The 24,886-nt window shown below is 51.9% G+C and overlaps 2 protein-coding genes and 1 long non-coding RNA gene across 3 annotated transcripts in view; all 3 read left to right on the plus strand.

Annotated features, from left to right (window-relative positions):
* Gck (glucokinase) overlaps positions 1–6,549 on the plus strand; it is a 38,979-nt gene extending 32,430 nt beyond the window's left edge. Inside the window, exons 5-10 of the mRNA XM_059275014.1 lie at positions 320–415; positions 520–619; positions 2,968–3,151; positions 4,493–4,648; positions 5,027–5,260; positions 5,489–6,549. Of these exons, the coding sequence (XP_059130997.1) occupies positions 320–415; positions 520–619; positions 2,968–3,151; positions 4,493–4,648; positions 5,027–5,260; positions 5,489–5,633 (915 nt within the window). The 3' untranslated portion in view covers positions 5,634–6,549. The remainder of the gene's footprint in view (positions 1–319; positions 416–519; positions 620–2,967; positions 3,152–4,492; positions 4,649–5,026; positions 5,261–5,488) is intronic.
* A 1,669-nt stretch (positions 6,550–8,218) lies between these two features.
* Myl7 (myosin light chain 7) lies at positions 8,219–10,139 on the plus strand. The gene is made up of 6 exons (XM_059275105.1): positions 8,219–8,326; positions 8,498–8,573; positions 8,792–8,896; positions 9,347–9,425; positions 9,631–9,679; positions 10,038–10,139. Exons 1-6 carry the CDS (start codon positions 8,291–8,293, stop codon positions 10,137–10,139), a joined length of 447 nt encoding a protein of 148 aa, XP_059131088.1. The 5' UTR covers positions 8,219–8,290.
* Positions 10,140–11,349: 1,210 nt separating this feature from the next.
* Positions 11,350–12,205, plus strand: LOC131921117 (uncharacterized). Its single transcript, XR_009381846.1, has 2 exons — positions 11,350–11,508; positions 11,962–12,205. It is a non-coding gene; the product is annotated as an uncharacterized LOC131921117 (long non-coding RNA).
* Positions 12,206–24,886: the final 12,681 nt, after the last annotated feature.

Raw genomic sequence — 24,886 nt, forward strand, 5'->3', positions numbered from 1 at the left:
TCCCAGGGACCTACCTGTCCTACCTCTACTAGGGAATGATATCCCTGAGCTTTGCTGCTCAACATTCTTATGCTAGAGGGTACAACTTAGAGACAGAGCATTCTCAAGGTCCTGGGTTTCTCTGAGTGTGTGTGTGTGTGTGTGTGTGTGTGTGTGTGTGTGTGTGTGTAGAAAATTGTTCCCGGTACCTCTCAAAGCTGTGTGAGTCTACTTCCTCATATGGGAAGTAGGGAGTGGGGGTGCCATGGACCTGTGACCTGGTTGATTTAAGGCCTCGGATCCCTGCCGCAGCAGCCATAATGCCTTCCTACCCCTACAGGGCATCCTCCTCAACTGGACCAAGGGCTTCAAGGCCTCCGGAGCAGAAGGGAATAACATTGTGGGACTTCTCCGAGATGCTATCAAGAGGAGAGGGGTGAGGACACCTTTGCCTGCCCCGAGGGGCTGTCCCGGGCCCCTACTCCTTCATACAGGGCCCTCTCCTCAGCTCCATTTCCGTCGTCTCTGTACTCTTGGCAGGACTTTGAGATGGATGTGGTGGCGATGGTGAATGACACAGTGGCCACGATGATTTCTTGCTACTATGAAGACCGCCAGTGTGAGGTCGGCATGATTGTGGGTAAGGGCTTGTTCCCCTGCTTGCCCTTCCCAGCTGCACCGGGGCTTAGCAGTCAATGCCAGAGCACTACCAACTGGTGCCAGTCAGGGGGGGCCTGGCCCCTGAGCCAAGCAGCCTTGGGGCTGTGGTAGTGCGGGAACTGTGTGTGGTGGGAAGCACTTCTATGTTAGCAGCAGCAGTGGGGCATCAGGTGGCCTCCCAGCTGCACACCTGCCCTGCCTATCTGGATGTAATTAAACCACTTTATCTAGTAAATTGACCATACTGGACAAATCTGTCCAAGTGGAAGAGAATCGGCAGAAGTGGCGTCATCCATGCTGCGAGTCAGCCCTACCCCTTCCTGGCCCTACCCCCGACAGAGATTCAGCACTGAATCTCTGAACTCCCAGGCCCTAAACCCACTCTGGAGGGAAGGCGAGTCCAGGAAAGGAAGCCACAGCTGTCCCCTCCTAACCAGGGGTGGGAGCTCGACACCAGTTCTCTTCCCCCACATTGTCTCAGAAGTTCCTGTGGTCTTCCGAAGCAGTGAGTGTGTCAATCAAATCTGTTATCTGCAGTGCACACAGGTGTAGGGATGTTTGTTTGGACTCTCTGGGCCCTGATTACCCAGAAAGCCCTGTGTTCTGGGCCCTTCAGAGACAGATCTCCATTGCCATGTGTTTGTATTCATAGGTTCTCATCTGTACTTATACTTGTCCCCTAAGTAATACATGCTAAATAATATATTCATACTATAAACATGCATTTTTAAAAACATTATAGGTGTATACACACACACACACACACACACACACACACACACATATATATATATATATATATATATATATATATATATATATATATATATATAAACTTGTTGCTGCTTTGAGACAGGGTCTCACTGTGTAGCTCTGGCTGTCCTAGAACTCACTATGTAGACAAGGTCTTGAACTCACAGAGATCCTCCTGCCTCTGCCTCCCAAGTGCTGGGACTAAAGGTGTATACCACTATATCCAGCTGTGTGCGTATATTTTTACACTCTAGCCCAGTGGTTCTCAACCTTCCTAATGCTGTGACTCTTTAATATAGTTCATGTTGTGGTGACCCCCAACCATAACATTATTTTCATTGCTACTTTGTAACTGTAGTTTTGCTACTGTTGTGGATGGCAGTGTGATATTTCCGACGGTCTTAGGTGACTCCTGTTGCGACCCACGGGTTGAGAACCCCTGCTCTAGCCTGCCCCCAATGCATCTCCCTTCTCTTTACTATTTTTACTTTCTATCTTGCCTTTCTAGTGAAAAGTTCTCCCTCCAGATGTGTCTGGTTGTGCCTCCATATATATATATATATATATATATATATATATATATATATATCCCCCAGCTGTGCCCTCCATAATTCCTCCCGGGGCTCCCAAGATACCTCACTTAACCCAGGCCAAGCTGCACCAACTCTGCCCGGGCACACCGCCTCCTGTGGTGTGATCCAAAAGTGATGGGTACCTTCTGGTGGCCCATCACTCATATCTACTCACAAACAGACGTGGTGACTGCTCAGTATTCAACATCAGAGTCACAATAATTACCAAGATTGAAAACATTGGGAGAATTCGCATCCAACTCTGGATTTCTAGAAGTCAGAATGTCACTGGCCCCAGACTCCTTTAGCGAGGACTGCTGAATAGCATGGCTTCGCTGTCCTTGCCAGCTTGAGAGGTGGACAGTCCATATGGTCATGCTCCTCAAGAACTCCACATTTTCACTCTGCACGAGGCAGGGCACGTGACAAAGTACAGCAGGTCCTGCCTGCAGTGGCCTCTGGACTGCTCCAAGGGCCTACACAGTGCCTTATTGAGAGTCCCCTAAAAGGGCTGAGGAGAGAGACTTAAAGATGTGCCTACAAAGTGCTAGACAAGGGGCTGGAGAGATGACTGAGCAGTTAAGAGCACTGGCTGCTCTTCCAGAGGACCTGGGTTTGATTCCCAGTACCCACAGGATGGCTCACAACTGTCTGTAAACTCTGGTTCCAGGGGATCTATACCCTCCTCTGGCTTCTATGGGCACTGGGCAGGCACGTCTGTGGTGCACAAACATACATGTAGACAAAACACTCCTACACATAAAGGTTTTTAAGATAAATAAGTAAAAATAAAACAACACCTCAAATCCATTTCCAGTTGTCAAACCACATTGGCACACCTTGTTTTTCTCCATTACCCTGACTACCCAGGGAAAGAGTGCGGACGCCACCCTTGTTAGTGGACAGTCCCCAGACTGACCCATCTACCCTGCATTACACAGCCGCTCCAGCCTTCCAGCCTCCACCCCCGGTTTCTATAGCCTTATGTGCCCCATCCCTGCAGGCACGGGCTGCAACGCCTGCTACATGGAGGAGATGCAGAATGTGGAGCTGGTAGAAGGGGATGAGGGACGCATGTGTGTCAACACTGAGTGGGGCGCCTTCGGGGACTCAGGCGAGCTGGATGAGTTCCTGCTGGAGTACGACCGAATGGTGGACGAAAGCTCAGCGAACCCCGGTCAGCAACTGTAAGGATGCCCCGCCCTCCTAGCCCACCCCTGGGGCTGCTCCTGCCTGGCACACCACAGCCGGGTCACAGCGCATAACAGCTGGTTTATAAGAGCTCTGAGGAAGCCGGGCGGTGGTGGCGCACGCCTTTAATCCCAGCACTCGGGAGGCAGAGCCAGGCGGATCTCTGTGAGTTCGAGGCCAGCCTGGACTACCAAGTGAGTCCCAGGAAAGGCGCAAAGCTACACAGAGAAACCCTGTCTCGAAAAACCAAAAAAAAAAAAAAAAAAAAAAAAAAGAGCTCTGAGGAGAAGCAAACTGTCGGTCCCTCTGTGAGCTGGCTCTTTTCTTCAGCTCGGTCACAATCTGCTCCTGTGAGGTGTGGAGGTGTCATGGTGGTTAGTGGAAAGTCCCACCTCTCTACCCTGATAGGGAGCCTCCCACCAGAGACAGCTCTGAAAGACCTTCGAGGTTTATCTGGTTTAAACCAGGATCCCCCGAAGTGCATACGTATGCCAGTCCCACAAAATGAATATTAGCATTTGGAGGGATGTTGTACGTTGGCAGAACACATCTTGGGAACCAGCTGCACAGAGCTTGTCTTGAATCATGGCTATTGCCACGTGATGTGGTGCACTTTTTTGTTCTCAGCACTTGGGAGGCAGAGGCAGACAGATCTCTTTGTGTTCCAGGCCGGCCTGGGCTACATAGCAAGTTCCAGGCCGGCCTGGGCTACATAGCAAGTTCCAGGGTAGCCATGGCTACACAGTGAGATCTAGTCTCAAAAGAAAGTAAATAAATAAATGAATGAATAAGATGAGTTGTGCCTATTACAGGCTAGCCACCTACATGGTACCATTCTCACGTTAACTACTTAATGAGTTTCATCTCAGACCTTCATAGGCCTCTGTTAGGTCGTTAATATCTGTTGGATTTCAAGATGAAATAGGGAGGCTCACAGATTAGGCAAAAATATGCCAGGCTGCCATGTGCCCTGCCTGGCACCAATCCTGTGAGCCAATGAGAATAACATCCTGTGGAAGGACTAAGGTCCCAGGCTGTGTGCTCATGAAAGGCCTGCCACCAGTAAGATTTCAAAGGACCACAGAGGCTCCTCAACTCTATGCCCCTCTCATATGCCAGGCCAGCAGCAGGGTTAAAAATGTGCGTGTTCCTAGGACCTCTGAAGCCTCTGTTTACAAATGTGGGAGGCAGGGCACAGGGCAAGGACCTTGGATAATGGCTTGGGTGTGGGAATGAGAAAGGAATCACAGTGCCCCGTGTGGTCACCACCTAACCGGAATGGGGCCTGTGGGGATTTCCCGAGGGCCAGCTGGCATAACCGACTGTTCTGTACCCAGGTACGAAAAGCTCATTGGTGGGAAGTACATGGGCGAGCTGGTACGACTTGTGTTGCTCAAGCTGGTGGATGAGAATCTTCTGTTCCACGGAGAAGCCTCGGAGCAGCTGCGCACACGTGGTGCCTTCGAGACCCGTTTTGTGTCGCAGGTGGAGAGGTGCCTGGAGGGGGCAGGACCAGGGGCGGGGTCTGGGAGGAGGAGGAATGGGGTGGGGACAGAGGCGGCCTCAGGGACACAGAGGAATGGACCAGGGTTCTAGGGGAAGCAGAGTATTAGGTCAGGGGCACAGGGAGACTGGAGCCAGGCCCAACGCCCCCGACCCCCGTGGCCTCTGCTCCCTAGTCAAGCTGAGACCTGTCCGCTGACTCACTCCCCACTACCAAGAGCCACCGCCTCCACTTCATCCGTGCCACAGCCTGGAGACTGTGGCATGGTCACCCTCACTATAGAGAGAATCCAGGGCTGCTGGGTCCGGCTGGTCATCACCATTCCTCCGGGACCTTCAGTGACTTCCCTCCCCCATCCTGCCCGCAGCGACTCAGGCGACCGCAAGCAGATCCACAACATCCTGAGCACTCTGGGCCTTCGGCCCTCGGTCACCGACTGCGACATTGTGCGCCGTGCCTGTGAGAGCGTGTCCACGCGCGCCGCCCACATGTGCTCAGCCGGACTCGCCGGGGTCATAAATCGCATGCGCGAAAGCCGTAGTGAAGACGTGATGCGCATCACGGTGGGCGTGGATGGCTCCGTGTACAAGCTGCACCCTAGGTCAGTTTCTGCCTTAGCTGCCAGGTCCAGTCTCTCCCTACTAAAGGGAGGCCCAAAGGGCGCGGCTCTCAGGTCCAGGCATTTGTGAGCCTTCCCGCCAGGCCCCCCTTAGGCCTGGATGCCGAGGATGCTACAGTCGGGGAGCCTACGGTAAATGGATGGGTGGCAAGGGTGAGGTGGTCTAAAGGGTGGGAGGAGAAGTGACAGCCCTATTTTTCTCTTGCTCAGCTTCAAGGAGCGGTTCCACGCCAGTGTGCGCAGGCTGACACCCAACTGCGAAATCACCTTCATCGAATCGGAGGAGGGCAGTGGCAGGGGAGCAGCGCTGGTCTCTGCGGTGGCCTGCAAGAAGGCCTGCATGCTGGGCCAGTGAAATCCAGGCCACAAGGACAGGGACCTGGGCTCCATGGGGACTCTACACCCTACAGATGCTCCCAGCCCACCAGGGCAGGAGATCTATTCTGCTGCTACCCCTGGAAAATGGGGAGAGGCCCCCCGCAAGCCGAGCAGGCCTTTCTGCAGAGTCAGTCATGTGGGACAGCCCTAGGACTCTCAACCTGGGCAGGGGGCTGGGAAGAGGAAGAGGATCAGAGGCACCAAAGCCTTTTTTGTTACAATCAACTACAGAGAAAGGCGTTGCACACTCAGGACTTGCATTTTCACACTTCTTGCCTCTCACAGCTGTGGGCGTGGCCTCCCTGATCTCCCAAGGGGAGTGCCTCTGGGCCTTGCAATGGTCTGGCTTCCCTGAGAACACACCCTGTGTGGGGAGGTAGCTCCAGCAGCTTGGTCAGACCAGACCTGGGCTCCCCAGAGGGCAAGGGCTGCCGCTCACCCAAGCCTGGCTGTTTTCTTGCCTGTGACCCAAGAGGCTGGGGAGCTATGGGAAACTGACTGTCCAGCTGCATGGAGGGGACTTTCCAGGCCACAAACACCCCAAAGAGACGGTTTCCTTCATATACCTCTACCCCTGAGTGACTTATGGTTCTGGGATGAACCCTCCCAGGAGATGCCAGAGGATAGAGCTCCGGAGTTCCTGTCCTAAGGGGACCAGCAAGGGGAAGCCTCACTCTGCACTATCAGGAGCTCCTCCTCCTTCGAGCAGGATGGCGTCTTCAACACTCGAATCCCTGACCCAGGAGGAAAAGCAAGCCACCCTCAGTATCCCTCCAAGAGACCACCCAGGCAGGCCCCTTTCTCCCTCACCCTCCCCAAATACCATGCCACCCTCTCCATACCAACCTGGGACTGTGGGGGAGTTTTTAATTAAATATTTTAAAATACTTAAACATGACTGTCATTGTTCTTTGACCTCTGTGCATAAGGTTATACAAAGAAACATCACTGGTATACACAGGTAGTCCCTAAACTTGGTTGTGTCTCGGAATTTGCTGTGCCTTCCAGACACTATGCCCAGGGGAGTGTGAGAAGCAGTCTGTAGGAATGGGAATGGGGTGACATGGGGACACTCCAGGCACTGAACAGCCCTCTGCTGGGCCCAGGCCCCTGGTTGCCCCTGCAACATGTGGATGATAGAGAGCAGGAAGCCAGGCCTGATGCTGCTCTGGTTGGGGTTGGGGGTGGGGTGGGGGGGCTGATTCAGCTGTAGGTTTGTCTCAGCGGCCTTCTGTCTCCTCAGAACCATGGAGGAAGCAACAGTGAGTAAGAGCCAGGGCTGTGTGATGTCACACAGTTTCTAAGGTCCCTCCAGAGGAGAACTCTGGTAGGTGACATCACTACAGGGCTTAATGCCTTTTCTATGCCGCATAAACACACCTGCAGGTAAACATAGACTTGCGTGATTTTAATGCACATTTATTTCTCAATGGAACCACCCAGCAGGTCAAAGGCAACTGTTCTCTGTTTCATTCAGAAAACAAACAAATTTAGAACCACTAGATGGGACCTGTGAGCCACTTTTCATGGGAACCCCAGGAGGCACTGTGCTCCAAAACTTTCCTGCAAAACAGCATCACACAGGCTTGCCATGTGCCAGGTCCTGTGGATTCCAGATGTGTGTTCAGGAGTAGGCTACAGCTCTCAGTTGGGAATGTCAGAGAGAGTTTTCTGAGGGGTTAGAACATGGAGTTGAAATGGAGCTTAGGAACAGCAAGGTTCCAAACAGGGTGGGTCCTAGTGTGTCAGCAGGGCAGGTGCCACAGCACAGGTCTGAATGTGAGGAGAGCAGCCGTGGACTTGCACCTGGTTCTGTGGGGCTCACAGCCTGCTCAGAACTGCTGTCTGTCTGTCTGTTATCAGCGGGGCAGCGGCCAGAGCTCAGGCTTTTCATTCAGCCCAGAGGATTCAGGCCAGAGACCATCCTCGGAAACATTCACTGCTTCCTAAGTCCAAAGAGTAAGGGTGATGGCGTTAGCCAAGGTCCAGCCTGGACTTGCAGGAGGGATGGTAGACGAGGGGTCACAGGGACCCTACAACATGATCAGGAATGGTAAAAGTTTTGATCCTCTCTGCCCACGGAAGGCATGGAACCTGGCCACAAGAGCTGATGGATCCTAGGATGTTACACTTGGGAGCTTGGAGGTCACCAGGAGTGTAAACGGGATCTGCTCAGGGGGCCTTGTCTTCCTCTCCCAGTGGGGGCTTCCAAGTTTAGCCCCGTCATCCATTCCTCTCCTTATTTGGGCCTCTGGGTGTGATAAGGCTGAGACATAAAGAGCCTGTGACAAGATCACAAAGCCAGACCACTGCAGATCATGGTGAGTGCTGGGCAGGGGACAGGAGATGAGTCACACCCAGGTGCCAGTCTCTGCTCTGCAGAAGGGCAGAGCCAGGGACTTCTGTGCCCATGCTGGGCTCAGGGAAGTGATCTCTAGGGGTGGAGAAAAGTCCCTCACCTTGGCGCTCCTGGTTGTGCCCTGAGGCTGTGAGTAGTCGGGGAGGGGGGACTTTGGAGAACTGGAGAGGGGACCCCTCTCACCATCAGTATTACAGGCCAGCAGGAAGGCTGGGACCCGGGGCAAGGCTGCAGCCACCAAGCAGGCCCAACGTGGCTCTTCCAATGTCTTCTCAATGTTCGAACAAGCCCAGATTCAGGAATTCAAGGAAGTGAGTACCGTGTATCTCCAGCAGCCTCTCACCCAGGGGCGCCCACTCCACACCCCTTCTACACCGCTCTTCTTGGGGGGCCAGGGGTCCTCCCTCCAATCTTCTCCCTTACCTCCTGCCTCCCCTGGAAGAGAGGGGGTAGTAGCTCCCACCTGAAGGCTCTCCTCACAGGCCTTCAGCTGCATTGACCAGAATCGAGACGGCATCATCTGCAAGTCAGACCTGAAGGAGACCTATTCCCAGCTCGGTGAGTGGATCCATGGGCCCACCTCCCAGGGGCTGATCTCATTCTCCTCAGCAGCCTGCTCAGAGAGAGGACAGTGCCCTGCCTTTTATCTCATACATAGCCTCCTTACATGTCCCTCAGTCCAGTCACACATCCCCATCCCCCAGCAGCCCCACAGCTGGAGCTGCCCAGGAAAGCAGGCAGGGTAGCCTGGGTCACCTCATGACCTACCCTCCTAGGGCGGGTAAGCGTCCCAGAGGAGGAACTGGATGCCATGCTGCAGGAAGGGAAGGGCCCCATCAACTTCACGGTCTTCCTCACACTCTTTGGGGAGAAACTCAATGGTGAGTCTGTATCCTGTCAGCCTCCTTGGCCATTAAGCAAACCTGACCCCCTGGGCCCCATGTAAGGTTCACCTGAACTCACTGAGATGTGGACCCTGCCTGGCCATGGTCGACCCAGAGGATGTGGAGCATCCTGGGCTGACTTGGACTCAGAAAAACATCCACTTCCAAATCCCAATTCTGATTTCCCAGCCAGGCCAGCCAACCCTTTTGATTCCTCGAGAAACAATCTGTGGGGTCAACCCCCGCCCCCCACCTCTCCCGTACCCCCTCATCTACCCTACCTTATCTTAAGTCATTTGATGCAGCCTTCCTTAGCCCTTCAGCCCTACCGCTCACTGTCCCCTCCATCAACGCCCTCCAGGGAAGACCCCTGCTCCCTGTGAGTTCTCCCTGGGTGGGGCCTAGAGGCAGGAATGTGACAGTTCACCTGGCTGCCTCCGCCCCCAGGGACGGACCCTGAGGAAGCCATCCTGAGCGCTTTCCGAATGTTTGACCCCAGCGGCCAGGGAGTGGTGAACAAGGACGAGTGAGTGAGGTTCTTCCATCCCCTGGGGCGGGCACCACAGGGGAACCAAGAGGGTGGCGGTCCTCCGGGTGTCTCCGGCCTTCACTATACTCTGGCAGGTGACCAGTCCTTCCCTGCCCACCCCCCCCCAACCAACACCCCCCCCCCCCCCCCCCCCCCGCCATTCTTTCTCTCAGCTCAAGCCTTCTCTCTCCTCTCTCCTCAGGTTCAAGCAGCTTCTCCTGACCCAGGCAGACAAGTTCTCTCCTGCTGAGGTGAGACAGGCTGGCCCCATCAACACCTGTCCCTGGCATTGCCACTCTAGCCCTGGGAAGGCCTCATGACCCGCCGCCTGCAGGGCTCAGAGCCCAGATCCTATGCGGTGCAAGCTGAAAGGGTAACAGGATCTTCACAGAAGAGCTCCCATTTCTATTAAGACTCAGAAGAGGGTGGGGTTGTCTTTGTGGTCAAGTGAGCCTTTGGCCCCGCCCCCATTCAGGCCCACTTCCTAGTCTGTCCACCAACAGACAAAAACATCCAACTGCACTTGGGGTTGGAAGGCCGAGTCCTCATGCACATCTCTTGGGACAGGGGTAGCATCATGGGCCGCACTCTGTGGGGTACCTCCTGCAGGTGGAGCAGCTGTTTGCCCTGACACCCATGGACCTGGCAGGCAACATCGACTACAAGTCCCTCTGCTACATCATCACCCATGGCGATGAGAAAGAGGAGTAGAGCCGGGCAGTGGTGGCACACGCCTTTAATCCCAGCACTCGGGAGGCAGAGGCAGGCGGATCTCTGTGAGTTCGAGGCCAGCCTGGTCTACAGAGTGAGTTCCAGGAAAGGCGCAAAACTACACAGAGAAACCCTGTCTTGAAAAAACCAAAAAAAAAAAAAAAAAAAAAAGGAAAAGAAAGAGGAATAGAGGCGAGCTGGGTCACCTCAATAAACTCTGTGGCTGAACTAGAACAGAGGTGTTGGCTTGACTATGACGTACAGGATGGGGGTGGACCAGGCGGGGGACAGGGGATCCCATGAGGTCCCACCTTTGTTCACACTACCAAGTGAAATATGAACCATTGTTTTGCCCACTGCTGAACTCCGAGAGGAAATGGGATGCACACAACCTCCATGAGGCCCAGGAATGAGCCACAAGTGGGCAGCCCAGCTCTTGAGGTCTGGGTCAAGAAGAAATCTCTTGTTGGACACTGAGCAGACTTTCTGCCCAACAGCTCAGCTACCGGGTGCAGCCCCAGGGACCTACCTTCAACCACATAGCCTCCCTGCTCTACACACAGGCCCATGCCCATTCTCTCTTGATATGCTTGCTGACTGTGTGGGCCCTGTGGGAAAAGCACAGAGGAACCTATTTAAAAACACAGCCAGACTAGAGGGATGGCTCGGTGCTGGATGCCTTGCCTAGCATGTTGGATGCCCTATATTCTGTTCCCAATCAGCACCCCTCCCCTAGGGAAAGAGAGGGAGGGAAAAGTGGGGGAGACAAGGGGGAGGGGTATCACAATCATACTTCCAGGAAGACAGGGACATGATGGGACATGGACACTGGAGGGGAGGGTGGATCACAGTCATACTGAGGTACAGGAAGACTGTGACATGGACACTGGAGGGGAGGGTGGATCACAGTCATACTGAAGTACAGGAAGACTGTGACATGGACACTGGAGGGGAGGGTGGATCACAGTCATACTGAAGTACAGGAACACTGTGACATGGACACTGGAGGGGAGGGTGGATCACAGTCATACTGAAGTACAGGAAGACAGGGACATGATGGGACATGGACACTGGAGGGGAGGGTGGATCACAGTCATACTGAGGTACAGGAAGACTGTGACATGGACACTGGAGGGGAGGGTGGATCACAATCATACTGAAGTACAGGAACACTGTGACATGGACACTGGAGACAGAGCTAGATCACAGGCAGATGCTAGAAACTGGCCTCCTGCCTCCCGAGGCCCTCATATCAAGGGTTTTGTCACTGGGTCATACAACTGGAGCACAGGGAGAGGACTGTCCCTATAGAACTGTTAGTGTTCCCCATCTCTCCCTTCTCTGCTGGAATCACAGGGTGCAGAAGCAGGTGATCCCTGCCCCCCCCCCCCCCAGGTACCTAAGGGAGAGACAGAAAACTTGGCTCAGCCAAACCAGAACAACGGAGCAGCAGCTCCTGGCTACCCTCCCTCCAAGCCTGCTGCGAGGGCTCTCAGCCTGGAGCTGGGAGGAGATGCAAAAGAACAGGAGAAAGAGAGAGGAGAGGGGGAGGGAGAGAGGGAGGGGGAGAGAGGGGAGGAGAGGGGGAGGGAGAGAGGGAGGGGGAGAGGGAGGGGGAAAGAGAGGAGGAGAGGGGGAGACAGAAAGGGAGATGTGACCGGTGGTGAATGACTGTTATCCCCGCACCCAGAAGGCAGGAGGATCATGAGTCAATGGCAGCCTGGGCTGCGTGGCAGAACCCTCTTCCAGAAAAAGGATCAGGGGATTGATTGGATGGGCTCTTTGCCCTTTTCTTTGTCTTTGAGGATTTCACACTCTATAGGTTACGGGAACTAGCAGCCAGGTCACGGCTTTCATCTGCCGATATGAAAATGAAGGCCGCGGAAGTGCAGGTGATTTCCCCTTCCGCTCTGGGGGAGAAGCCAACCTTTCATCTGTTGAGCAGATTCAGCTCAGCTTTCCTGATTGTCCACACATGGGGTGCTCCTTGAGTTTGCCTTCAAAGTACTTGTAACATCCCCTTAGCTCCCTCGTAAATGAGCAAATAAATCTTTGCCAGATGTTCATTTTGTTTTGTATTTGAGTCAAGGGCCTGCTTTGCACCTGGTGGGGGGGAGGGTGTCTTTTAATGGGCTAAAGAGAGCTCAGCTGCTGTGTGAGCATGAGGCCCTTAGAATCCCCGGAACCTAGGTGGAAAAGCTGAATGTGCTGGTGAATGCTTGTACCCCAGTCAGAAGCAGGTGGATTCCCAAAGCTTACCGGCCAGCCAAGCTAGACTAATCGGTGAGTAACCGGCCAAGTGAAAGACTGTCTCAAAAAAACAAAAACAAGTCCGTCATGGTGGCGCATGCCTTTAATCCCAGCACTCTCGAGGCAGAGGCAGTTGGATCTCTGTGAGTTCAAGGCCAGCCTGGTCTACAGAGTGAGTTCCAGGACAGCCAGGGCTACACAGTGAAGCCCCGTCTCGAAAAACCAAAAAACAAACAAATAAAAACAAAACAAGGTGGACATTCCTGAGGAATGGCACCCAAGATTTTACACACACACACACACACACACACACACACACACACACACACACACCTGGGTCCCACCTACCATGGCCAGGTAGCAGCCTCTACTGGAAAGCAGACCCAAGCAGTGCAACAGGGCCTCGAAGTCCACATTCTGCACCCCAGTTCTGTGGCTTGAGAATAGGCTCTGTATACTCCCACCACCTATGACCCTGCACCCCAGTTTTTCCTGAGGCTCCCTTGGGGGGACCTTATCAGAAGTTTACATACAAATCCTCCTCTTCTGATCCTGCTGCCTTCTAGAAGCCACAGAAGCCTCCTCGATCTGAAGACACCACACTCTAACCCAAGGTGAACATTCCAGATGCTCCAGAGCTCTGGGTCCTCTGGAACTTCCCAACCCATCTTACCCCAGAGCCCCACATAGGACACCCCAAGATTCTTGCCCTTATTGCTACAACAGCATCAGAGTTTTCCCATCTCCTTGGAAGGACTCCAGTCATCTCCTCCTTTTAGAGGACCCGACCCATCCCCCACCCGTGCCCAACATCCCAGCAGACACTGGATGCAAAGGCCTGTGGGAGCCTCTTTGCCCTACAGTGTGGTTCCCTAAGGGCAGGTGTTGGTCTCATCTGGGCCGTCAGGGCAGGGCCCAGCTGTGTAGCAGTGCCCTAATATCATTTCTGAGAGGTTGAAGCAGAGGCATCTAGAAGATGATTCTTGTTAAAAATAAGACAAAGTCAAGTGTTGATCTCATGAAAGCTGAACATGAAACAGTAGTGGAGAGAGGTAGAAGGAAGAACCACTGTTATGTTCACTTAGCAGGAGAAATGTGTCATGGCCCAGGCAAGGCGGCTACAGATAATAACAATGGACCTTCTGGAAGGATGGACATTGGATGCCTTACAAAAGAAAAGAGATGGATGTTTGAGGAGACAGATGTATTTGCTCAGTTTTAGGATATATATGTGGCTAGAAAGAAACATAACAAGGCACTCCAAACATGCAAACAACTATTGTGTGTCAGCAAAAAATAAACGAACGGGCTGGACAGTGGTGGCACACATCTTTGATCCCAGCACTGGGAGGCAGAGGCAGGTGGATCTCTGAGTTTGAGACCAGCCTGGTTTATAGAGTGAGTTTCTGGACAGCCAGGGCTACACAGAGAAACCCTGTGTAGAAACCAAAAACCACACCAAAACAAAACGGATAAACAAACAGCCGGGTGTGGTGGTGCATGCCTTTCATCACAGCACTGGATCTCTCTGAGTTCAGGGCCAGCCTGGTCTATATAGCAAGTTCCAGGCCAGCCAGGGCTACAGCGTGAGACCCTGTCTCAAGGAAAAGAGAAAGAAAACCAAATAAAAAACTCATCAAGAAATAAACAGACAACAAGTAGAGGCTTCCGAGACGGCTCAGTGATGAAGAGCACTGGCTGCTCTTGCAGAGAACCCCGGTTTGTTCCCCAGCACCCACATGGTGACTCATACTCGCCTGTAAGTCCAGGAGATCTGACACCCTCTTCTGGCCTCTGCAGGCACCAGACACACATGTGGTGCACAGACATACATTCAAGTAAAATACACACACACACACACACACACACACACACACACACACACACACACCCTAATACATAGTAAAGTTTTTAAAATAAACAAAATAAGAACAAGTTAATCCCCCAGGGCATAAAGGAGGGGTAGGAGTTCCCCGTGTCTTCTGCTGGAGCATTTGCTTAGAAATCTAGTAACTCCCGGATCTTTCTTGGCCTCTAGTTATATGAATCTGTCTGAAAGTTAAGCAAGCCTCTTTCCCAAGTTACAGCCCAGGGCTGTTCCCTAGCGACCTGGGAGCCCACTTGACATGTCAGCACGTGGGAGGAGGCATCCTTATCTCCCCAGCTTCCCCAGGAAGGCAGAGGCCTAACTTCAGCAGGCGCCTGGCTGGGCTTGTAAGATAGGAGCTCATTTTTTTTCTTTGGATAAAGGCAATTAGCAAACCCAGATGGCCCAATCCTGCGGGGTACTCAGGATTCACTGTGTGTGACATATGGTTCCCGTATCTCTCCATAAAGTGGCTGGACTAGGATATCCCTGGCTGCACACAGGGGTGAGATGCCTGTCTTTAATCTCTTCTGTGCTGTCAGAGATGAGTATTACCAAGTGTTTCATGACTGTTCTGTCTTTTGTTTGTTTGTTTGTTTGTTTTGTTTTGTTTTTAGAGACAGGGTTTCTCTATGTAGCTTTGTGCCTGTCCTGGATCTCGCTCTGTAGACCAGGCTGGCCTCAAACTCACAGAGATCCACCTGCCTCTGCCTCCTGAGTGTTGGGATTAAAGGCGTGTGCCACCACCGCCCGGCTGTTCTATCTACTCTTGTGGAAAGGTTTTCTGGATTGACAGGAGATTTTGTTTCAAGTTATCAACATGGCCCAGTGATCCACCCTTCCAGGGCCTTCACAAGCCAGGGAAAGGCATGGTGGCAGAGGGACTCTCTAGGGACAGTGCTGACTGGAGTGCACAGCACAAGCTGCTCCCCACTAAAGGCCCAGTCAGTGGAGGCTGGGACTCTGATGTTTGTGTGTCCTTTGATCTTATGCTGAGACCCCCTGAACTCCTGGATCTCAGCTCCTGCCTTGCTCCTGTGAAGTCTCTGTCCACACATTCTTTCTTTAGCTGACTTAACACCATTGACTCAGTGAGAGCCAGACTCTTAGACTCCTGCCCTGGTATGAGAAATATGTGACCCCACATGCTTCCCCAGCAGGCGTGGGCCGCTCAGAGCCTCACACTGTCAAGGCCTGATGGATGCCTGCTGTCCCATAGGCCATGCACATGCCCTCTAATGCAGACCAACCTCCACAGGCTGGGGCACTGCTTGGCACTAACTGGTACTGATTTCACTGCAACAGGAGATCAGAGGATCTGGGGATGCTGTGCAGACAGACGAAGTAGACCATCATGTGCAGTGAAACTTCTGGAATCTTCTAGACTGATAGCTGAAGGTGTGGCAATATAGAGGGGGTTGCAGCCAGGGTGAAGGAGCAGGCACAGCCTCCCTGTACTGTGTACATGTATGACCTCACCCTCTCTGAGGTTTTGTCTCCTCGTGTCAAGGAGACAGGCCCACACTCTAATAGCACCCAATGGCGAGCTATGGTGCTCTCTTCTCTACAGATACTCCTCAGGGCCTACATCCCTCTCTTCTTCCACGGTGACTAAGACAGGCTAGACTCCTGGCTGCACAGTAAAGACTCCACTTTCAGCAATTTTGCCCACAGATACAACCAGAGAGTAGTTCCTGCCTAGCAGACAGACAAAGGACCCTCCTGTCACCTCAGATATCTGACAATTTTCTTAGCCTTTGGTTGGTGGGAGCTGGTGTTAACACATTCCAAAAGGATTGACCTAAATAGTCACAAGGACTTCAGGTCACACACAGAGATGGACAGCAAATGGCTGTTGAGTCCCTAAAGATAGCCCGAGATAATTCGGCTCCAGCTCTCCACAATCACAGTTCAAATCAGTCCATCAGGTTGTAGGCTCTGTAACCCAGGTATGGCTTTTTCCCCCTGGGAATGTCAGTTCACACCGCACTGACATTTGTGCAGAGGAATCCCAGAGCAGAGAGGAGAGCTTCCAGGTCTAGGGGTACATCTCTGAGAAATAAACTAGCAGAACAGATCCCATGGTGAAGCCACTCCCTGCACTTGGAAATTTCTGTGACTCTCACATATTCAGGGGCTACAAATGAAGACATCAGAACTTCACAGCCTCCTGACATCCAACCCCTGCATCTTCCTCGTCTGTGATCTGTCTGGAGTAATCTGATTCTGGTTCAGAACTTCTGGACACGTCCTGTAATGATTTTTAAAAAGGTGAAGTGGGTACCTTTCAGCGGGCCCTGCCAAGGTGTGCCACTAAGTGACCACCAGCGGTTAGTGCAAGAGCTTTATTGGGGGAGGTAGGAGGGAGAGAGTGAAAGAGTAAAAGGCCATCTAAGAGTGGGGACATGAGAGAGGTAGACAGACAGGCAGGCAGACAGACGGACAGGAAAGCAAGAGGAACTAGAGAAGAAAACTGCGACAGACTGGTACTTTTAAAGGGTGTGGCGTGTGGCACAGCTGACATTGGAAAGGCACCTGGCGGCAGGTGATGGCGTCCTGCCTTGGTGGTCGAGGCAGGCAGGCTGCTGCCACTGCTGCTGTGGTGATAACTGTGGTGATAACATCCACCATCTGACGTCATGCAATAGTCATCAGACAAGCAGATGACGTGGGCCTGGGTGAGTGCCCCCATCTCCTCTCCAGGTAACGGAGTCCTGGAAGCCATAGCCCTGTCCGAGCATCGACCCAGGCATGCTGGCACAACACCGTTTAGTGGAGAGCTGCTCCTAACAAGAGCCAAAGCTGCTGCTCCGAAGCTGGAAGATAAGACAGCCTGTGGCGTGTTGACCCCAAGCTGGAAGCTCTGCCCCCAGTTGTTTGGGAACCCAAAGAGCACTATGCTAAGAAAAAAAAAGATAGGGCTGGGCATTGGGGCGCACACCTTTAATCCCAGCATGCCTCAAACTCAATCCTAGATGCCTCAAACTCACAGAGATCCACCTGCCTCTTCCTCCCGAGTGCTGGGATTACAGGCGTGCGCCACCACCGCCTGGCCAGCATCTTGTTTGGAGCCAATAAAATCTGGCCAGGCCTGTCCTGCAGATAAGTGGTCCATCAGCTTACCCAACACCCCAGTGGAGACCAACAGTAGCACTAACCAACGTTTAAGAAAGATCAACACAGGGTTGGGAATTTAGCTCAGTGGTAGAATGCTTGCCTAGCAAGCACAAGGCCCTGGGTTCGGTCCTCAGCTCTGGAAAAAAAAAAAAAAAAAAAAAAAAAAAAAAAAAAAAAAAGATCAATACAAACTTGAGACTTCACTTCATTTTGACCATATGCTGTAAGGAACAGAATGGCACCATCTTCCCATCCCCATTGCTGGTGGTCACTAACTCCACAGGAACCCAGGCCTCTCTGGACAGTCACCTGATGCCAGCCCTGAACGGAAGGCATGGAACACCAAGATCAGAGAGCTCAGGCCCTGCCTGAGACAATGGAGCAGCTCTGGCCAGGTCATCTAGATTGGAAGAGCTTCGGTGATCCACAGTGAATTCCTGTGTCTGCTGCCATGGCCACGTGACAAGAGACCCCTTCCAGACCTTTTCTTCCTAGTCCCCCTTCTCTTAAAGAAAAATGTAGTCAAGCTGAGCAGGGAAGCTAAGGCAGGAGGATTGCCACTGGTTTGAGAACAGCCTGGGCTATAGAGCTAAATCCTGTCTCAAGCAAACAAACAAAAACAAACAAATAAACAAACAAACCTTCTTCAATGAAAACTGTTAAAGCACAGGGAGACAGACTTTATTCTGGGCCATCATAGTAGGTGTAGGAACCACAACAATGGATTTTGTAGTGGGTACATAGATGGGGCTTGACCCCGATACAGTGTGGTCAAGGAGCCAAAGGCAGCATCGGTGGATGGAAAATAACCAGAGTCAGAAATTCTGGCCAAATTAACTGTCCAGAGTTTTTGTTGAAGGCAAGCGGGAGTGGCCAGACATCACATGGTAGAGGGAGAGAGGGAGAGCGGAGGAAGCTGGTCAGGTGTGAGAAGAGGAGGGTGTGACCAACTGACTCATCAGGTTCTTTGCCAAAACCGGACACATGGAAGTGACCACCAGGGCCGAGAAAGCTCAGGGACCTGAAAGCAGAGACTCTGTCAGGAGAAGCCCTGCTCTGCCTGTGTCCATAGGCTTCAGGACACTGCCCAGCACTGACCATTTCCAGAAGGCCACATCTTGCCTCAGGTCTGGACAGTGTTCTTCCCAGGGCTCGCCTGGCTCACCATGACTTCGGGAGAGCAATGTGAGGGTAGCCCTCCACCCTGACACAGATCACCATGACTTCAGGAAAGCAATGTGAGGATAGCCCTCCACCCTGACACAGATCACCATGACTTCAGGAAAGCAATGTGAGGATAGCCCTCCACCCTGACACAGATCACCATGACTTCGGGAGAGCAATGTGAGGATAGCCCTCCACCCTGACACAGATCACCATGACTTCGGGAGAGCAGTGTGAGGATAGCCCTCCACCCTGACACAGATCACCATGACTTCGGGAGAGCAATGTGAGGATAGCCCTCCACCCTGACACAGATCACCATGACTTCGGGAGAGCAGTGTGAGGGTAGCCCTCCACCCTGACACAGATCACCATGACTTCGGGAGAGCAATGTGAGGATAGCCCTCCACCCTGACACAGATCACCATGACTTCGGGAGAGCAATGTGAGGATAGCCCTCCACCCTGACACAGATCACCATGACTTCGGGAGAGCAGTGTGAGGGTAGCCCTCCACCCTGACACAGATCACCATGACTTCGGGAGAGCAATGTGAGGATAGCCCTCCACCCTGACACAGATCACCATGACTTCGGGAGAGCAATGTGAGGATAGCCCTCCACCCTGACACAGATCACCATGACTTCGGGAGAGCAGTGTGAGGGTAGCCCTCCACCCTGACACAGATCACCATGACTTCGAGAGAGCAATGTGAGGATAGCCCTCCACCCTGACACAGATCACCATGACTTCGGGAGAGCAGTGTGAGGGTAGCCCTCCACCCTGACACAGATCACCATGACTTCGGGAGAGCAATGTGAGGATAGCCCTCCACCCTGACACAGATCACCATGACTTCGGGAGAGCAGTGTGAGGGTAGCCCTCCACCCTGACACAGATCACCATGACTTCGGGAGAGCAGTGTGAGGGTAGCCCTCCACCCTGACACAGATCAGGCTCTGCAAACACCTTAGTTGAGAATAGAGAGAAAATAAGCTCCACCTAGACACAGAGGCTGAAGAGACTTTGGAGACTGCGTCCACTGAGTTTGCCACTGGGAGCAGTTTACGGCCAGAGTTTGCTCTCTGGGTAGCAAAGGGTGTCTCCCCTCAAAGGCTGTTGGTACAGGGCCTGCCCCTGCAAGCAGAGGTGGTGCACAGAGGAGGCTTTGCTTCGCACAAGGGTGTCTCTCTGCTGCCTGCATCTGTACTACGTGTGTGTGTGTGTGTGTGTGTGTGTGTGTGTGTGTGTGTGCAATAGGGAGATCCCTCTTGCTGGTCTCTCTTCCACACCCTTTGTATATATGGCCCCTTTTCTCCAGGACATTGTCTCTGCAACCCTAGGGTCCAAAGCAACTTCTGTCCTCCGTCTCCTGACCTTAGCCCTGCCTCCCCTGACTGAAGCTCATCTCTCGGAATGTGGTGCTGATGTGCAAAGCCCCACAGCTCCAAAATAGAACCTTATCTCCCTCTTGGCCACTCATCAGCAGCAGCAGCAGCACCTCCACCCCGATCTCCCCAGGACCCCCTGAACTTCTGACCTCCTCTACATCCTCACCCCTCCCAGGTTCTGGAGAACCTAGAGTGACTTCCAGAGAGCCTGGAGAAATACCCTGACGGTCCAGTGGGCTCTTTGATTAGAAACAGCCATGCTCCTGCCTGCTGCTCCTGACATTCTTCTGAGTGAGTATACGCTGCAGCTACCTAGGAAGAAGCTGAAGAGACAGAATCAGAAACTGGAAAACCAGCCACACATAAAAGCACAGGCACAAATGGCGTCATCACTGAGCACGAACCAACGTTCCCAGGCCACTGCTGACGTAGGCATAGCTGAGCTTTGTGATTCGGTGTGAGTATGCCCGAGTTGTGACCTTCCCAGTACTTCTTGGGCTTTTTCCTCTACTCCTTACCCTAAGGTGAGATAGGAAGGTGGCTGGAGTCTGATATATCTCCTTGGTAAAATGGTTTCCCTTATGAAAGTCGTATGAGAACAGAAGGCTTCTGCCTATTTTAAAACTGCTGTTTTGAAAAGGCTCCCTTGTTGAAGACACTCAGGGACTTTTCTCAGTTTTTGCTTCCCTGTAGCAACCATAGAGACAGAGGAAGGACACCATCCTTTCCCTGGCACTCTGGGCAGGTGTTAAGCACTCTTAAATCTGTTAAAGCCACTATGTGGTTGTATTAATGATGCCATTATTGAAGACTCTCTTGGTGTTTATGTTCCTGTAAATAAGCAAAGATGGGGGAGGGCAGACATGTGACTCCTTAGTTGGCAGTTTGGACTCTCTGTTGCTGCCCTGGCTACCTTGAGCAGAAGACTCAAGGACTAGAGAGACGACTCAGTAGGTAAGAGCAATGGCTGCTCTTCCATAGGACCCAGGTTCAATTCCCAGCATCTAAATGTGGCTCACAACCATCTATAACTCTGGCCTTAGGGAATCCAGCACCCTTTTCTGGCCTCTGAGAAGACTGCATGAACATTGTGTACACACATATACACAGGCAAAACACCCATGCACATTTTTTTTAATGATAGTACTACTACTACTACTACTACTACTACTACTACTACTACTACTATATTTTTAAGAGGACCATGGGGGCTGGAGAGATGGCTCAGCGGTTAAGAGCACTGGCTGCTCTTCTAGAGGTCCTGAGTTCAATTCCCAGCAACCACATGGTGGCTCACAACCATCTATAATAAGATCTGGTGCCCTCTTCTGGTGTGCAAACATACATGCAGATAGAACACTATACATAATAAATAAATAAATCTTAAAAAAAAAAAAAAAAAAAAGAGGACCATCAGTACAGCCTCTGGCAGGAATGTTTCCAACAGTTTACACCAGACACATTGTACTCTAACAAGCCTTAATGAACTCAAGATGACCCTGCAACAATGTCTGCCTGAGGTCAGAAGGGAGACTTCCCTTAGTGGCCTGGGGAGGGGGGAGGGGGACACGACACTGTGACTGATGCTAACCAGGCAAGGCTGATTTACCTGCAAGAAGTGTTTCATTCAAACACAAACCTTCATCTGCATGCGACAGGTGCTGTGATTGGTCCAAGCTCCCCTTCTCTGACTATACTCACAGGCTGCTTAGATTCAGTGAGGTGGCTTAGAGACACTCTCCTGGGATACAACCCCCAGCTTTGCAACATCAGGCTCAACAAAAGACCTCTGGGCCGTCTCTTCTTTCCTACCCTTAGCAGTACAGGCTGAGCTGGGAACAAGAAAAATGACACGGGGGGGGGGGGGGGCAGTAGTAGGTGGGCTGGAGTGACGGCTCAGGGGTTAAGAGGGTTACTGTTTTTCACAGGACCTGGCTTTGATTCCCGGCACCCACATCAGGCAGCTCACAACCTCTTGTAACTCCAGCTCCAGGGGGATCTGATGCCTCTGGCCCCTGCAGGCACCTGTACTCATCATGCACACACAGACACACATGATTGAAAATAAAATAATTTTCAAAAGAAGAAAGACACAACAGAGCCGGCAGAGTGGCCGCTGCAGCGGAGGGGTCAGCGGGTGCAAAAGGGGGCGGGGCATCTTTTTGCTCCTTAGCAGCTACTGAAGAGCCCAAGGGCATGGGCCAGGGCAGGAACAGTGGGAGGAGAGATGGCAGAGAGCTGAGGCCGAAGAAAGATAGAAGGCTGGCAGGAGCCAGGCCGCAGTGGTGCACACCTTTAATCCCATCACTCAGGCAGAAGCAGGCACATCTCTGTGAGTTCGAGGCCAGCCTGGTCTACAGAGCTAGATCCAAGACAGGCACCAAAAACTACACAGAGAAACCCTGTCTCAAAAACAAACAAACAAATAAACAAACAAACGAAAGCTGGCAGGAGCCTGAGGAGAAAAACTGCAGGCTCTGGTCACTGGCAGAGTTCTGGAGAACTGCCAAGCCTGAGGGCAAAGGGTCCCAGACACTCCAGGCCCGGGAGCTGGAACACTGCTGCCATGAATGACTCAGGAATTCTACGCAACAGCCAGGAAAACCCAATTTCCTAGGCCCACACAAGAGCTATAATGTGTGGCTGGAGAGATGACTGCTCTTCCGGAGGACTGGGGTCCGATTCCAGCCCCCACGTGACAGCTGACAGCCATCTGTAACTCCAGTTCCAGGGGAGCCAACTCTTTCTGGCCTCTGAGGGCAACAGGCATATATATGATGCAGACCTACTCAGGCAGAACACCCATACACATAAAATAAAATAATAACAGGAAAGCTTCAATGCTTACAATAACAGAAAAGCTTCAAATGCTTACCAAGGCCCATGTCCCTCTACCCAGGCCTGCACAAGCTCTCCACTAGAGGGCGCCGCTGTTAGAGCGCCTACCTTCTCATTGCGGCCACTCACTGAAGGAGAGAGAGCTGACAGACACCAGAGCTGGCAAAGCTTGCCCTTGCCCACCCACTATTTCTGTTTAGGTAAAGGATCTCAGCCATTGATTGTAACATCTTTACCAGGGCTTCTGAAGGTAAGACTCATGCATAGTGTAGGGTCTTCTTAAGACCAAGCTTCCGCCTGAACAAGACTGGGCCCATCAACACTCCATCACAGATGGGGAAGGGACTCACAGGCCACCCCTCCCTGAGGGGACAAGAGCCATTAATGGTCGCTGGGGAGGAGTCATTTCTTCTCCTTCTTCACTTTTATTTATTTTACTATTATTGTTTATTATTACTATTACTATTATGTGGTTTCTTGAACGGGGTCTTTCTACATAGCCCTGGCTGTCCTGGAACTCACAACTCACTATGTAGACCAGGCTGCCTTCAGTGTGGGAGGTGAGGATAGTGGGGATATTATCAAAATACATTATATATGTGTAAAATTGTGAACAACTGAGAAAAGAGAAAGAGCTTCCCTAGAGGTTTCGTGAAGACAGCACCACATGAAGTCCAGACTAGCCTTGAACTCACGATTGTAGCGTGAATCTTAAAGAGTTTTTATTAATAAAATCAAACCTGGGGCCAGTTATTGGGGTCAATGCTGGTAGATCAGAGAGACAGAACAAGCCACAGCTATCTCACCTTGCCAGTTCCTCAGCTGGTCCTGTTTCCTCAGACTGGAAGCCTCTGAGTCCTCAAACCAATGGGTCTCAGCTGAACTGTCCTGCTAGAAGCCTGAATGCTTAACCAGGCCAAATGCTTAACTAGCCAAATGCTTCTAGTTTCTAGTCCTCACGCCTTATAAACCTTTCTGCTTTCTACCACTACTCCCTGGGATTAAAGGCTGCTTTCTGGGATTAAAGGCGTGAGTCACCATGCCTGGCTGTTTCCAATGCGGCCTTGAACTCACAGAGATCCAGAGGGATTTCTGTCTCTGGAATGCTAGGATTAAAGGCGTGAGTGCCACCATTTTCTAGCCTCTGTATCTAGTGGCTGTCTGTTCTCTGACCCCAGATAAGTTTATTAGGGTACACGATATTTTGGGGAACACAATACCACCACACACGATCCTTCTGCTGGGATTATGGGCATTCACAACCACACCTGGCTCCCTGACTGTGTGTTTTCTCAATATTCTCATTAGTGGCAGGTGTAGTGGGGTCTGCCTGTAATGCCAGCACTTAAGAGGGCAGGGCAGGAGGGTTGTGGGTTCCAAGGCAGTGAGACCCTGTCTTAAAGCAAGACCTGAAAGACGGTCCATGTTGAGTCTAGCAATGTCCTGATTACAGTTTAAGCTCTCCAGCCTGAGTCCAGTTCTAGCCGTGGGTAAGCTGTGGTTCTCTCTGTTTGCCTGTCTGTCCGGGGTATTCAGGATGGTGGTTCACCCTAAGACCGCAATCCTCTGATGGCTCTAACAAAAGCTGGTAATTTGGGGTTTGCTCAGCAGTTTTCTTTATTGTGTAGATTGAGTGGTCACTTCCCAACTCGTTATATGCCTCACCAGAAGCCAGATGTTAAAGCTATTATTTTAGGGCTGGGGAGATGACTCGGCGGTTAAGAACACTTGTTGCTCTTACAGAGGACTCAGGACCCAGGTTCAAATCCCAGCACCCACACTGTGGTTCACAACTACCCACAACTCCAATTTCAGGTGATCTGACACGTTCTTCTGGCCACCTTGGGTACCACATGCATGTGGTACACAGACCTGCAAAACACTCATATATATAAAATAAAATAAAGAAATCTAAAATAATTCATTTTTAAAAAGCTATTGTTTAAAAAAAAAAAAATCCCCGGGTCTGGGGAGTCCGGTTCTCCTTCCACCTTTATGTGGGTTCTGGGGATGGTGCTTCAGCGGTCAGGCTTATGCATCAAGTGCCTCTACCCACTGGGCCATTTTGACAGTCCTAGATTAACTGTATTTACTTCATCTTGATGCTTGGCATTGGTGACT

Source organism: Peromyscus eremicus, chromosome 10 (genome assembly GCF_949786415.1).
Source record: "Peromyscus eremicus chromosome 10, PerEre_H2_v1, whole genome shotgun sequence".
Taxonomy (NCBI): Eukaryota; Metazoa; Chordata; class Mammalia; order Rodentia; family Cricetidae; genus Peromyscus; species Peromyscus eremicus.